At 33.9% G+C, this 14,180-nt stretch overlaps 2 protein-coding genes across 2 annotated transcripts; both read right to left on the reverse strand.

Moving 5' to 3' along the window:
• Nucleotides 1–218: 218 nt before the first annotated feature.
• Nucleotides 219–1,207, reverse strand: LOC128132112 (uncharacterized). Its single transcript, XM_052768156.1, has 2 exons — nucleotides 1,155–1,207; nucleotides 219–1,045 (listed from the first exon to the last, which is right to left on the reverse strand). The coding sequence occupies exons 1-2, from the start codon at nucleotides 1,204–1,206 to the stop codon at nucleotides 219–221; spliced, it is 879 nt and encodes a 292-aa protein (XP_052624116.1). The 5' UTR covers nucleotide 1,207.
• A 9,608-nt stretch (nucleotides 1,208–10,815) lies between these two features.
• Nucleotides 10,816–12,584, reverse strand: LOC111911689 (protein CANDIDATE G-PROTEIN COUPLED RECEPTOR 7). The gene has a single exon (XM_023907442.3). The coding sequence runs from the start codon at nucleotides 12,387–12,389 to the stop codon at nucleotides 11,058–11,060; it is 1,332 nt and encodes a 443-aa protein (XP_023763210.1). The 5' UTR covers nucleotides 12,390–12,584; the 3' UTR covers nucleotides 10,816–11,057.
• Between the last annotated feature and the right edge of the window lie 1,596 nt (nucleotides 12,585–14,180).

The raw sequence follows: 14,180 nt of genomic DNA on the forward strand, positions 1-14,180 counted from the left end.
CATATGATCTTCATCTTCTATTTGTCTCTCATCTTCTTCATACTCTGGATCACTATTTTCAGATTCATCATACTCTTCAAAATTTGGATCACTTTCTTGAGATTCATCATCCTCTTCATACTCTTGATTACCCTCTTCAGATTCTCCATCCCCTTCATACTCTGCATTATCATCATCACTCCCAATCAAATTTTCCATAAGGTTATCAAATAACTCATTCAATTGTTCATCAGCATTATTAACAGGGGGGTGTTGTAGCCTTCTTCATCAAAAGTTGATGCCTCTTGAACAACATTTGCAGCCTCCCTAACACCATCCATCTCATCAATATGAACACAAGTTGCTGCCTCCTGAACATTAGTTGAACCATCCAGATCATCGTTCTTTTCCTTTGAAATGTGAACAACCTCATCAATATAATCTAAATTAAGCCTATTGCTACAAGAACTTTCACCTATTTTGGAATTCCCAACCCTACCCCTTCTATACTCTGGTGAGAAACTATCATTCTTACTCCCAAAAAGAATCAGAGACATGAACTCACCAATAGGCTCACCATTACCATGGTTCACATTTTTCATTGGAGAATCTGCATGAACTTGACCCTCAACTTCAGCCCCTTGATCATCATTTTCTGGTAATTCCTCAATGAAAACTTTACCCTTTGCATTTGGTGACATGAAGTAAGTCAATAAATTTGTCTTTCCATGCTCTGTGTACACCTCAATCAGCTTGTTATGTGCAATATATTTAGAAAGGTTGATCACATCCTGATCATTCCCTAAAGCTCTAAGACCAAATTGAAAGTCACCATTGGGTATCCTAAAATGGTAGTATATAACTGGGGATTCATCAGCGAATTCAGAATTCTGTGGGTCTGGGTAACCTAGGTCAAGCATTATGGCATCAAGTTCATGCACAGAAAACTCATCAATGTCCACATAATCAACATAACGCACTTCACCTCCAATGTACTTTATATCAGGTAATTTAGTAAATTTCCCACCGTGATGAAGCTTAATACTAAACCATGTGGGTGCACCAGCTAAAAATCAAAATTATACATATTAACAAAGTTAAAATTTTGCATTTTTTTGTTCTAAATCAATAAGAAAATGCAAAGTATAAAAGTTAAAGAAAACAGAGCAGCTTACCATATACAGTTGATACATCAACAACTTCGTGTTTTGGTCTGATATGCCACATTACAAACACCATTTCCTATTAAACGTATGCCCTTATATGTGTAGTGTCGATTATCTTGTTTAGATAAGCAACGAGGGTTTTTTGCAGGTTCAATGGAGCAGAAGCAAGAAGGAGGGAGTTGGGGAGTTGACGAGTGTTGGGGAAAGTAAATGAGGGGTAAATGTCAATTAATCCAAAAAACCGTTTATGCAAAAATGGTCCCTGACATGAAATGACGAAATTACCCTCACGTGTGAGGCACGTGAGGGGGCTTAACAGTTCCAACTTAACGGGAGTTAAGTCCAGGGACCAAAACCACATAGAAACCACTCCAAAAGGACTATGGTTCCAAAAAACTCGTGGTTTGGACTAAAACCCCAAAATTTTGCATACCACAGGGACCATTTTTGCAATTTTGTCTTTAATTTTTGATTTTTAGTTTTTTATCATAACATTTTATTTTTTATTACAGTATTAACAATGTAAAAACTTTAATATTTTGATCAGCTTGTTGTCTGATTGTCTTCGATCGATATGTATTAAACTTTTATGATTTGTAAATGAAATCAATAATCAATTTTTTGTTTGATTCATCTATCCGTTTGTCAATAAGTTTTTTTTTTCCAAAAAAACTTCCGCGTTTAATTTAATATTGAATTGTCTTGATCCAATCATAGGATAGTGTGGATGGGGGTAGGGATGACAATTTATGTAATGACACGAAATTTGAACGAAACTGAAATTTGAATTTGTGTTCGTGTTAACTGTAAAAAAACATGATGTCGTGTCGCGTTCGTTCGTGTTTAAAATTCGACACGAACTTGATAGGATTTAGCAGTTCTTTATTATGTTTTTCGTGTTTGTCGTGTTATATTTGATAAAGTATTCATTAAATAAACTAGCATTAGTATATGTTATATTTTTTGTGTCATGTCGTGTTTGTTGTTTTTTAATTTGTTCGTTTTCGTGTCAGTTAAAAAAAACACGACATCGTGTCGTGTCGTGTTTGTGTTACATAAAACATTGTGTTGTCGTGTCGTATTAGACAGAAACACAAAACGATAGCACGATTTGCTACCCCTAGATGGGGATGGTGGCGACACAATACTAGTTTTATTAAAACATCATGCATAGAGGCTATGTTTGGTGCGTCACAGCTAGCTGATAAGCTAGGTTATATTTCGAATTTTATTATGTTGTCGTGTTTGGTAAGCCAAAAAGTAGCTTATAAGCTAACTTATAAGCTAGCTTTTTGAAAAGCTACTTAGACTAGCTTTCTGTTAGCTTTTTAAAAAATTTCCAAATACACCCCTTAACTAATTATAGAAACACATACTGTTACATGTCATTTTATGTAATTTTATATATTCCAGCTAGTTTTATCAAACGTTATTTTTTATCAACTAGCTTTTTATTTAACAACTAGCTTTTCAACCATCAGCTAGTTTGTCAAACATAGCCAGAATCTCATGTTAACATCGAGCGTACACACGTAACAACATTAGGCAATGGTTAAAATGAGAAATTGAGAATTTGAATTTTGATGACATAATAAAAATCAACATATTTTATTTTATTGTTGATATAAAATAGACACATGTAATATATAAGGAATGTTGCAAAAAAATACCAAGTTTTTTTTAACTATAGCATCAAACTCTTATTTTGTTAGAACATGCATACGTCTTTATAAAATAAAATAAAATAAAATAAAATAAAAAACATAATTTCATGAATTGAACATGTTTACAAAAGATCACCATTCCATGTTTGTACAAGTTAAACATGTTTTTCACCACCATGATTATGATTTTTTATCAAGTGAGTTGCATGGGAGATGTTAATGTTATACAGGTCGGGCCCTATACATGGGCGAGTTGGGCCAAGGCCAGAGCATCAAAAAAACGAGGGCATAATTTTTGTTGAATATGTATAAACTAGATATGTTATGTTGGCCCAACATTAAGCCCAGTGCAAGAAGAAATCAACAAAGTCGGAGAAGCTTTCGCCATATAACTGAAGCGTGAACTCTTGAGAATTGCAATCGATCAAATCGGTATTCGCTGAGACTGGAGGGAGTGGTGCCACCGAAACCGCACTCCCTCCCCCGCCACATCAGCGCCATGTCACTTTTTACCACTCAAGTGTGGTTTCTTGCCACACTTTTCATTTCTTTTATTTTTTTGTTTTTTTTTAAGTATTTTAATTTAATAAAACTTCTTTTTTTTAACTAATTTAATTTAATATACCTTCTATTTTAATAAAAAAAAACATAATTCTTCATTACTTGAAAATAAAAAAAAAATAGAAACAGTACATTGCGTTACCAAAAAAAAACCACACACATGACATTTAAAAAACCCTAGAAACTTAAAAAACATAAATAAATAAAATAATTAAAGGAAACATTAAGAACTTGCAGCTGCGTTGTTACATACAACGTTGTATGTTTGTTCCGCCATTTGAACACACGCAATAGCGGTATCAAAAATAGTCTGAAATTCTTCAGAAGATGACATTTTTTGGAGAGTGGTGATTTTAAAAAAAAAAAAAAAAAAAAAAAAAAAAAAAAAAAAAATTGAGAGAGAAGATTATGTTGTGAAAAAAAATTAAATTTGATATGTGTATATATATAGGAAGGAAAGAAAAAGCAAAAGGAAAAAAAAAAAAAAAAAACAACGAAATTGCATTTAACGGTCAGATTTTTGACCAACCAATCACATTTCGCGGTCTTCAAAGGCCGCACTGCGGTCTCAATGGCAAGAAACCGCACCCTGGGGCGGTGTTCCCTGCTGAGGTGGCACCCAGGTGCGGTCTCAAACTGCACCACACCGTGCAGCCTGATATCCTTGAAAATTGAAAATTGAAAATCGAGTGTTATGCGAAGACCGAGGAGTCGTCTTCTTAACTAGCAAATCGGTATTCAATCGATCATCTAAACATTATGTCACGTTCTATTTTTTTAGAGTTTCAATTTCAAAAATCAACTAAATATCTGATTTCTATTTTCTCAATATCTCAAAACCTGTTTCGCATTCAATCGATCTAAACCTGATGTTTAGAGTTCAATTTTTTTTTCAAGTTTTACTCTCACAATAGCTGAGTTCGGACTTCCGAGTTCTAAGTAAGAAGACAATCAACAAGGAAATATGTTGCCTTCTCCTAAAGTAAGAGGACAACGAATTTGGGTGAGTTTTTTTTTTTTTTTTTCAGTCATTATTTTTTGTGATTTATGATTTCTTTTCATTGATTTGGGTGGATTTCTTTTATCTTTACCTATTGGATTTGAGTACAGTTAAAAGAGTTAAAATTTTCAAAGATTTCTCTTCTGTTTGAGCTTCAACTTCTAAGTCAAAATTTGTTGTTGTTTTGTATATGTGGTATACTGATTTGCTTGATATAAAAGTTTACTATCTCCGATGACTAATAAGGTTTTGATTTCTTCTCTGTTTGAATCCAAGGCTATTGCCTTCTCCTTGTCTTTTTTTTTTTTTTTTTTTTTTTAATTTGTGTTCTAAACTTTTGTATTCTTATTTTTTTATGTGAATAGGAGGCATTAAGACATTTAATTATTTATTTAATTTATGAGTTATTTTCCTGTTTGTTTTATTATATGGACTTTTAGAGGCAGAAATTATAAGTTTATTTCATTGTTGTTATAATAGTTAGTTTTTTTCTTATTTGTTTATGATTTATGACTTCTTTTCATTGATTTAGGTAGATTTTTTTATTTTTATCTTTTAAACTTTTGTGTTCTTGTTTTTTTATGTGAATCGGAGGCATAAAGACATTTAATTATTTGTTGAACTTCGAGTTTTAGTTCTGTTTTCTTATACAAATTTTGCAGAAATGTTGTGTGATGAAGCACACAATTGTGAAAGTTCTTGGTCATCCGTTCAAAACATATCTCTGAAGTACCATGACTCAAAAATATTGAATGAATTAACAGTTTTAAGTATGGAAAGTGATTTTGTTACAAAATATGGATTATTGTAAAATAAGAGATGTTCGATTCAAAAAATACACGAAGACATTGTTTTAGATGATTTTTGTAGATTTTTGTTTATATTATTTGTTTGATTATAAACTTTATATATATATATATATATATATATATATATATATATATATATATATATATATATATATATATATATATATATATATATATATATCCCCTAATCTAATAAAAGAGTACCATTTTCGCTACGTGTCATTTGCTTAGCCTCCTTTAAGCTTATTTTCCCGCTCATTTCCCTTCAAGTGCAATTACTAAACTACCCTTTTACACCTTCAAATCGGTCAGCCTTATAATCTTCATAAAGTTTCGTAATCAATCCCGTTAAACTTGCAACAAATTGATTGGAGCCGTGAATTGAGGGATTCGAGGGAACGAAATACGGGCTTGCTCAATTTTGATCTTAAAACATCTTTTGATTTTTTTTAAATTTGCTTTATCTACAATTTCGTGCGTGATTTGAGGAGATTAGATTAGTAATTTGAAAAATTCAGTTATCACCCCCTTATCTTCACGCTCTTCTTCTACAAATTAGTGTTTATATTCTTCAATTTATCCAATGCTATTTCTTTCTCTCTGTCTCTCTCGCATATGGAGATATACCTCGAAAATCCCTAATCTATGCTCTCGATTCTTGAATCTAGTTTTAATGACGTCCTCCTCTCCATCATGCCCATCAGGTTAAAGTTTCCCTACTCACAATATGTTTACCTTGTGTATATGTCACACCCCCGAACCAGACGGCGGAAACGTCCGGGGGCTGTTGTGACTCAATTGTATACCATAACATTGAATATATATGAAACATAACAACATTCGTCACCATTCATTAATATAGTACAACCAGTAGCGTTTACATGACATACACTGTTTAAATATTACATTCCCAAAAATAAATTGTTCGACTCGTACATAAACAAACTGCAAGCCATCACTGAATATGATTTCTTTTGATTCAAGGGTTCCCTGAGAATACAAGTATTTTGAAAAACGTCAACATATGGTATGTTGGTGAGTTCATAAGTTGTATTTGAGAAACAATGTTTCGTATCGTTTGAAAACCACCAGAAAATCCGATATTTTCTGAAAAGAGAAGCTTTTGAAAACGGTTGTGAAGATCCATAAGTATGCTTGTTTGTTTCTATACTTGTAACAATTGTTCACTAAAATTGTATGCATTTCGAATCCGATATGTATTGAAAAACCTAGGAAAACCCGATGTTTTCCTAATCCTTTGAAATCCATTAAGTTGCGTTGAAACCATTACAAAAATAGTAGTCTCATTCCCAGGCGACGTTGGATTATTTTTGAGCATGATTAATTACTACAAACCCGCATTACACAAACGCCCAGTTTATAGCAATACTAACGATCCCGAAGGCGTCGTCCGTACTAATCACGTTATCCAGCCGCCCTGACTACGTGTCGTCCCACATCCGAAGAGAAAGAGGACACGAAGGCCTCGATAACTCTATTAGCCGGTTGGGGATAAAATGTGTACGAGGGGTCCCCGACCCGCCTCGCAAAAATATGTAGACTTTACTAGCAATACCAAAGGACCCTTGGGGACCAGTGGTATACGAGCCATTGAAAGTCCCTCTACGTTGTGCCAAGTCGGTGAAACCCAACACTTCGTAGAAAAAATATGTCTTCGGGCCTTAAGATCAGGTCATTGGGCTAGCTAGGCCCAACAAACAAGATTTTACACTTTTGGGGCCCAAAGATGGTGCGTAGACGTCTGTGCACACTCGTATGTAAGTTAAGTTCCCAAACATTATTTGTATGTATCGTAGTGTCGCCATGTTAGTAGTTTCGGATTTTCATTGGTCCGAGACCGAACCAATTCGTTTTACAACGATTTTGGTATTGTAGTGTATTGTATTTCGTCGATAGTCGCGGTACCATTATTTGGTCAAATTGCATGCATTGAACTAGTCTTGAAAATTTTCTGTTTTCAGCCCCTCCTTGTTTGTAAAATTTACTTTTTCAACCCTTTAATTTAAATACTTTCCGGTTTGGTCCTTAAATCAATTTTCTTGACATTTTAACACCAAAAATTATTGAAATAAATATTTTTCAGCATATTTTTCATAGAAAACAGCTTAAGTCCCTGGAATTTCAGTTTTCTCGGTTATAACCCCTTCTTTTCGCAATTTTGACAATTTTGGCCCAAATTGTGAAATTTTTGCAACTTTGGTCCTTTTTAAATTTAAAAAGCATTTTAAACCTTTGAAAAGGACTTGGATCACTTATGGTCCACTGTTTTACAGAAAATCACAGTTTTGGCTCTCCAAAACAGAAAAATTCGCATAATGGGCCTCATTGGGCCGAAAATGTCATTTTTAGCCCATTAAGCTTGAAATTTATGTTTTTAATCCTCTAAATGAGTAAATTTCCAGAATTTGTTTTATTGAAACTGTTTTGGCACACCTCATCCATCAGAATTCGTGATATGTCAATTTGGACCCTTGATTTTGTATTTTTCACATTTTAGGCCCAAAATTTGTGTTTTTAGCCCAAAGAAGATTGTTACTAAACTACTTAGCCATTTTTCTTGAAACACTTTGTATGTAGAAACATATTTGATGCAAAAATCATTTAACATAAGATATATCTCGGTTTTGAGGGGTTTTATGGCTAGATCCAACATTTTAGCACACAAAAGCATACATGTAAGCATGGAAATCATACAAGGCATACAAAACACATATAGATCTACACCTTCACTTGTATTCCCCCCCCCCCCCCACAAAACTCATAAAAACAGAAAATAGGGGGTATGAAGCTCACCTTGGGTGTGGGGGCTCGGTTTTGCAAAGAAAATGGAAGGAAAATGAAGTGATTTTTGGCCTAAGCACCCTTTGGTGAAGATTTCGACCTCTAGGATGCAAGATCACAAAAATGAATGAATTTAGAAGAGATTTTAATGAAGTAGAGGGAGTTAGATCATAAGTTAAACATTAACTTACCTTAGATGGTGAATTTCTTTAGGATGATTCTTATGCTTCAAGCCAAATTTTCGAGACTTTTGAATGGAGTGGGAGGATGATTTCTTGAGTAATTTGGAGAGAGTTTGTGAAGTGTGTGTGTGTGGGTTACTCTCGGCCGAATCAAGAAGGAAGAGGGAGGGAGAGAAGAAAAGACCTTGAGGTGATGTTTGCATGGAAGAATGAGAATGCATGGATGTTTGAAGGGTAATGCTTAGATATCCTCCATACAAAGATGATGTGTCATGCAAGAAGTCAACTCCTCCCTTTTATTTGGGCTTGGGCCGAGAATGGTGGGGGAAAAGAGGATGTTTGGGCCATAAATGCTTAAGCCCAATTTTCATGGTTAAATTGAGTGATTTTTGGTCCAAATAAATATAAAGGTGATTTTTATGACTTGTTAGGGTCAAATTAGGTTAATTATGGTTCATAGTCATTAATTTATTTCATTCTAGGCCCAATGTGGCCCAAAATGTTGAAATAATTTAGTGTGGGTCCAATTAGAGCCCAATGAGGGTTCTAAGCCCATGATAGTCTATTTGTAGTACTTGTATGATGTATTTACTTGAAGTTTTTGAAGTCATAATCATAGGTGTTACACATGTTCTTAAGCTTTTGATTCACATTAGCTTGAGTGTATAGATTACATGACACAAAATTTCCAGTTGTGACAGTATATACGGAAAAAGAAAATGTAGTATGGAATGGAAATGGGAATAGTCATCAGAAACAAACACCAAGAGTAAAAGAACTCGCATATTGCTCACCTCTCAAGGTTCTTTTTCTCTCTTTTACTAATATTAAATCTAGCCCTGATAGTTTGAGTTCCAAATCACCAGGTTTTATCAAATATAACAAGTTTTGAATTTAATGTGTTTTTCTGATAAGAATTTGAGAATTATTGCTTTTAGATATTTGATTCATGTGTTTTTGGGAAATTTAGCATCAAGCGTTAATTTTCTGGCTTACATTATGATGTCAGATATTTGGGAAATCTAATCTTATTCGATTATTAAGATATTTTGCAAAAAGGCACTTACAATTTTTTACAATACAATTGAATTAACCTAAAAGATCTTGAATATTCTAGCAAACATTGTTAGTTTGGTTTCTCAGATAAAGTTTGGTCATGTAAAGAAAGCTCCAAAGGTAATTTACCTTTCTAATGATAAAAAAGGCTCTCATAAATATTCTGACATGTAGTTTGATATGCATCATAGGTCCAAGAAATTTGTAATATATGTTATTGGGGTGCAACACCAATAAATGGTAAGGTAGCTTTTCAAGATAAATGATTTTAGCATTAGACCCTTATATCTATTTGTTTCTTTATTGCAGGAAAATGATAAGATTTTTTATGTCATACGGCTTCATCAAAGTGGCTTTATTAGAAAATTTGAATATTAAAATTGAAGTGTAAGCTGTATTATGGATTTTACTGGGGTTGAACAAAGTTCGTTGCTATTTCTGGATATTCTCCTTGGTACTGATAAATCACCTTGGTTGGAGTTGTCGACTGCCTCTTCTGATAAGTTGTGGTGTTTAATATTTCATGAGTTTTTTTTTTATTGCAGGATGACGTTTGACCAATTTTCTACATTTTATAACTTTTCTTGATGTGCTCCTCCGTCTTGACAACATAACTTTCTCAGTTTTGAAAAGTGAAGCAAATGATATGAGATCAAAATATAACTATTTTTAGGAAAATTGGACGGGCTGGTTCGACCAGTTCAACCAGGAACTTTCCTGGTCCGATTTTCAAAACCTTGCTTGTAGTATGATTTTGAGTTTGTTTTTTTATTTTTTATTTTTTTGTTGTTGATTGTGTATGCAAGTTTTAAAATCAGTTTACAGGTTCTAAACTCTTTCAATTTTACAAGATCTAAACTTTGTCAAGTTAATCTATTTTCTGTAATTATTAGTTTGTATTTTAGACATTTGTGATGGTTTCTTTTAAAATACTATTTGGTGACTTCATATGGATTACATTTGAACTACAGAGGAGGAGGAAGTAGTATGAATTTTTTATGACACATAACTTTATTTTTTGTAGAAACAATCTTATAAAGAAGATGAATCAAGAAACAATTGCCCTAAAAAAAGGACTAAAAGTTTAAGTAGTTAATTAGAAATTAATCAAATTATAGGATACAGATTATTGAAATGGGAAGATAAAAATTCATAGGGAAATGAATCAAGTGAAAACGTGAATTCTATATCTTTTGGCAAAATTGAAGAAGACTAGGGGTGAAACTACTCACCTAATCGTTGATTTCAGATAATTAATATCACTGATATGATATTAGTTTATTATGACTTTTTATTTTGTTTTGGTTTTTACTTTCTTTTTGTTCGTTAATTGGTTTTCCTTTTTTATAACGTTTTAGATTTTTTAATATTATTTTGATGGTTGTTAGTGTGAAATTATTTTAATAAAAATCTAAACAAAATTTATATCTTATTACTTTAATAAAATTTTACAAATCTTTTGCTCCGTGGTTTCCACGGGTTGTAACCTAGTGTATATATATATATATATATATATATATATATATATATATATATATATATATATATATATATATATATATATATATATATATATATATATATTCTCTATTTTACAGTAAATAAAAAAGGGCATAAAATTTTTATCTTGCCCTGATGTTATACATGTGTCACCACAAACCATTTTAATATAATTTGGAATAAATTAACTCTAAGTTAAAAAATATATAAATAAAAGTAAGGTTGAACAAGTAGCTTTCTTCTATGATTTACAAATTATGCGAGAGATAAATTTACAAAAAAAAAAAAAAAAAAAAAAAAAAAAAAAAAACAAAACAAAACAAATGAAGGTAAAATATTTACAAATTATCTACAGCAAGCTGGAAGTCCCCATCCTCCCGCAGGGTCCTCTCGGCATCCTTCTCTTCTTCACCATCAATAAGAAAGTATTTGTTCTTATCGATCGGCCTGAACATGAAGAACATGATTATATAAAACGCAACACTAGCAACTTCCTCCGCCCCATTAGCCACCCACTCGAACTTATAAGAAGATATCGTTTTCAGGGAATAAACAACCAGTCTTGTGAAATACAAGTATCCAATCACCAACACATAAAACTGCTTAAAAAGAGTCAGCTTCGCCAAATTCGTAGCAGCTTTTCCATCTGTCTTCGAGGTCTCCCTCAATAAACTAATCGACCAGAAGATAGGAAGAAGAATGGCGCAACAACAGATGAGATCTACCAACAAGAACAATTGGTTCCATGTTACCCAATTCTGAATGAATGGCCCAGTTTCCCCAATTACTGTGGAAGCTATGTTTGCTAAAACCTGAAGTGGGATCACAATCATTAGCACGTTCTTCTCCTTTTCTTGCAAGAATGGTTTCAGAAACGACCATCCAGTACCGATCAACACGATCACGGTGAACAAAAGCACCGCCTTCAAGAACTGAAACGTGTAGAACAACACATCCCATCCATGGGCTGTACCTGTAACTTTTACCTTATGTTTCTCCTCCGCCGCACATAGTAAGTTGAGTGATTTCAGGATCAGCAACACGGCCATCAGGAAATGGATCCGGTGAACGGATCCTTTGTTGTTAAAGCATTCGAGTATCCAGAGAACTAGGAAACACAGGTAAATGATGGAGAAAAGGAAGTAAAAGGATGGGAGCTGTGTTTGGCCGGCGGATAAGTAATCTCTGTGGTTGCCATCGTCGGTATTGTAAAGCTCTGTGCGGACGTTCATTGAAACAAGGGATTCACGGTTGCAATTAGCGAAGAAGAGAGAGTACTCGTCGGGGTAGTTAATTGGGTAGGATTTATTGAGCGAGGAATGAGGCGGAGGAGATAGATCCTGGAAGGTGAAAAGAAGGGAGATATATTTGGAATCGACTACACAGAAATTAGGTTTTCGCTTAAATTCGGTAAGAACTTGGTTTAACGAACCTTCGGAGAGAAGGAAGAAACCAAGGCGGGAGGGATCAGCTTGTGACAGGTCAGAGGTGACGGAGACGGAGGAGATGGCGACGGAGGCGAATCCTCTGTGCGTGAATCCGAACTTCTCAAAAAGGATCATGGGGCGATTGTCTGATTCGACTTTTAAGGATTTGATCTCCGCCGTGACCGGTGGTGCGAGGAGGGAGAAGGCGGAGATGAGGAGGCAAAAAACAATCGACCTCGTCATTTTGAGATTCACCGGCGGTGGGAGTTCGGAGACGCGGGAATTTCTTAAGAACAGCCTTTGAAACTCCTTCCCCAAACAGTCCTTCGTTTATTCGACTATTTTCCTTTTGTTCCATTTTCATTTATGAGGCCATTTACATTTCGACCGTAAAATAAAAATAAGAAAATTTGATTAGTTTTTTTATATTAATGGACTCTATTTGTTTGATCGTCTGCAAAATCAATATTTATTTGCAAACTTGGGACATATATAAAACGATATACGGAACCATAATCCATTAGGTAAAATTAGAACAACCCAAACCAACCTATAGTCAATTATTGACAATATTTTAAAAGATGATCACATAGTGTAGAGATGATAATATAAAACAACGGTAACAGACCTGATAATCTTATTGAGATGAGATAGAAGGTAGATGTCAGCAGTTATGTCTTTCATTGTTGCTTTCAATTGATAGAACGACCGCATCACAAAGGTTACAAACATAAGAGAAAATCTTTTCGAATATCTATTTTCCTGTGTATGTGTAGTAGATCGAAACTGTGTCTGAAAGAGACTAGACTTCTAGTAACAGTAGGTACGTCTTCAGTTGAGGAGAATTGTTCATAAGTAATGGTTATGAGCTCGTTTTTATTCCGGTTCAAAAGATGTAATTCATTATGTTGCACTAGTGGATTGAATAACATTTTTAGTGCCAACAAAGTGCATGATCCCAAGTACGAGAACAAGACAAGACAAGGAAAATGTAAGTAAAAAACATGGAGAAACAAAACGAAGAGAATCAAAATCTTTGTGAATGATTCTGAGACCCTGCAAATGACAATATAGTGTTGAGTAATTAATTTTAATTTCATAATATTCCTTTTATATTTGTTACAAACCATGAGTTATAATTATTAGATACTAGTTGTTTTTTTTATTATTTAGAGATAAAATCTCTCTATAGTAATAAAAAAATTGTTTTGTTTTGTCATGTGTCACTATAATACACTTCCTAATTAATATCATGTGAAATTCCATTTTAAATTACAAGGCTTTAGTTTCGGTAACAATCAATCCTTTTATTTGCCTTTCAAACGTCAAATCCCTTAATATTCTTTATACTACCATTGACGGCGAGTTTGTAACCGCCCAACACATCTCAGCCATTCAAACTCCCTTAACTTTCAATCTCAGCCACTTAAACTCCATAATTTGCAGTTGCTATAGGGCAGTTCTTCCCGCGTTGGAACCAACAACTTCCCCTCCCCAGTACGTCTTTAACCTCCCCGATACGTCTTCAGCCTCCACAACCGGTGATTAACTGCATACGTCACGACTTAATTGTGTGTCGGGGTTTATTTGATAATGAATATAAGAGTGACCCTTTGGATCCCGAGTATACCTTTTTTCTTTCCCTTCGCGATCTCCTACTCCTAAATTGATTTCATTTATTGTTGCATGTTTCTATTGACGTTGCCTTCTTCCCCAAATTATTATTGTGGGTTTTGCTTAGTGGTGTCAAGTTAGTACTCTATAAGAGTTCAATTTCATTTTATTCCATTCTCTCGCATGCATAACTTATACTCGGGCGATCACTACCAGTCGACAAGAGGATCAAATTGAAGATTAAAGAATATGCTTTCCGACCAACATCAACCCTTACTCGCTTCCGATGAACAAGAAACTGCCTATGATCCCACCGAAAAAGTACATGTTGGGTTAGTCTTCAACTCTCTCCACTTTTTCTTTCTCCCGACATTGCTTCCTTCTTTAAAATTGTTCATACATTTGCTTAGAGAGAAATCA

Source organism: Lactuca sativa, chromosome 2 (assembly GCF_002870075.4).
Source record: "Lactuca sativa cultivar Salinas chromosome 2, Lsat_Salinas_v11, whole genome shotgun sequence".
NCBI classification, from domain to species: Eukaryota; Viridiplantae; Streptophyta; class Magnoliopsida; order Asterales; family Asteraceae; genus Lactuca; species Lactuca sativa.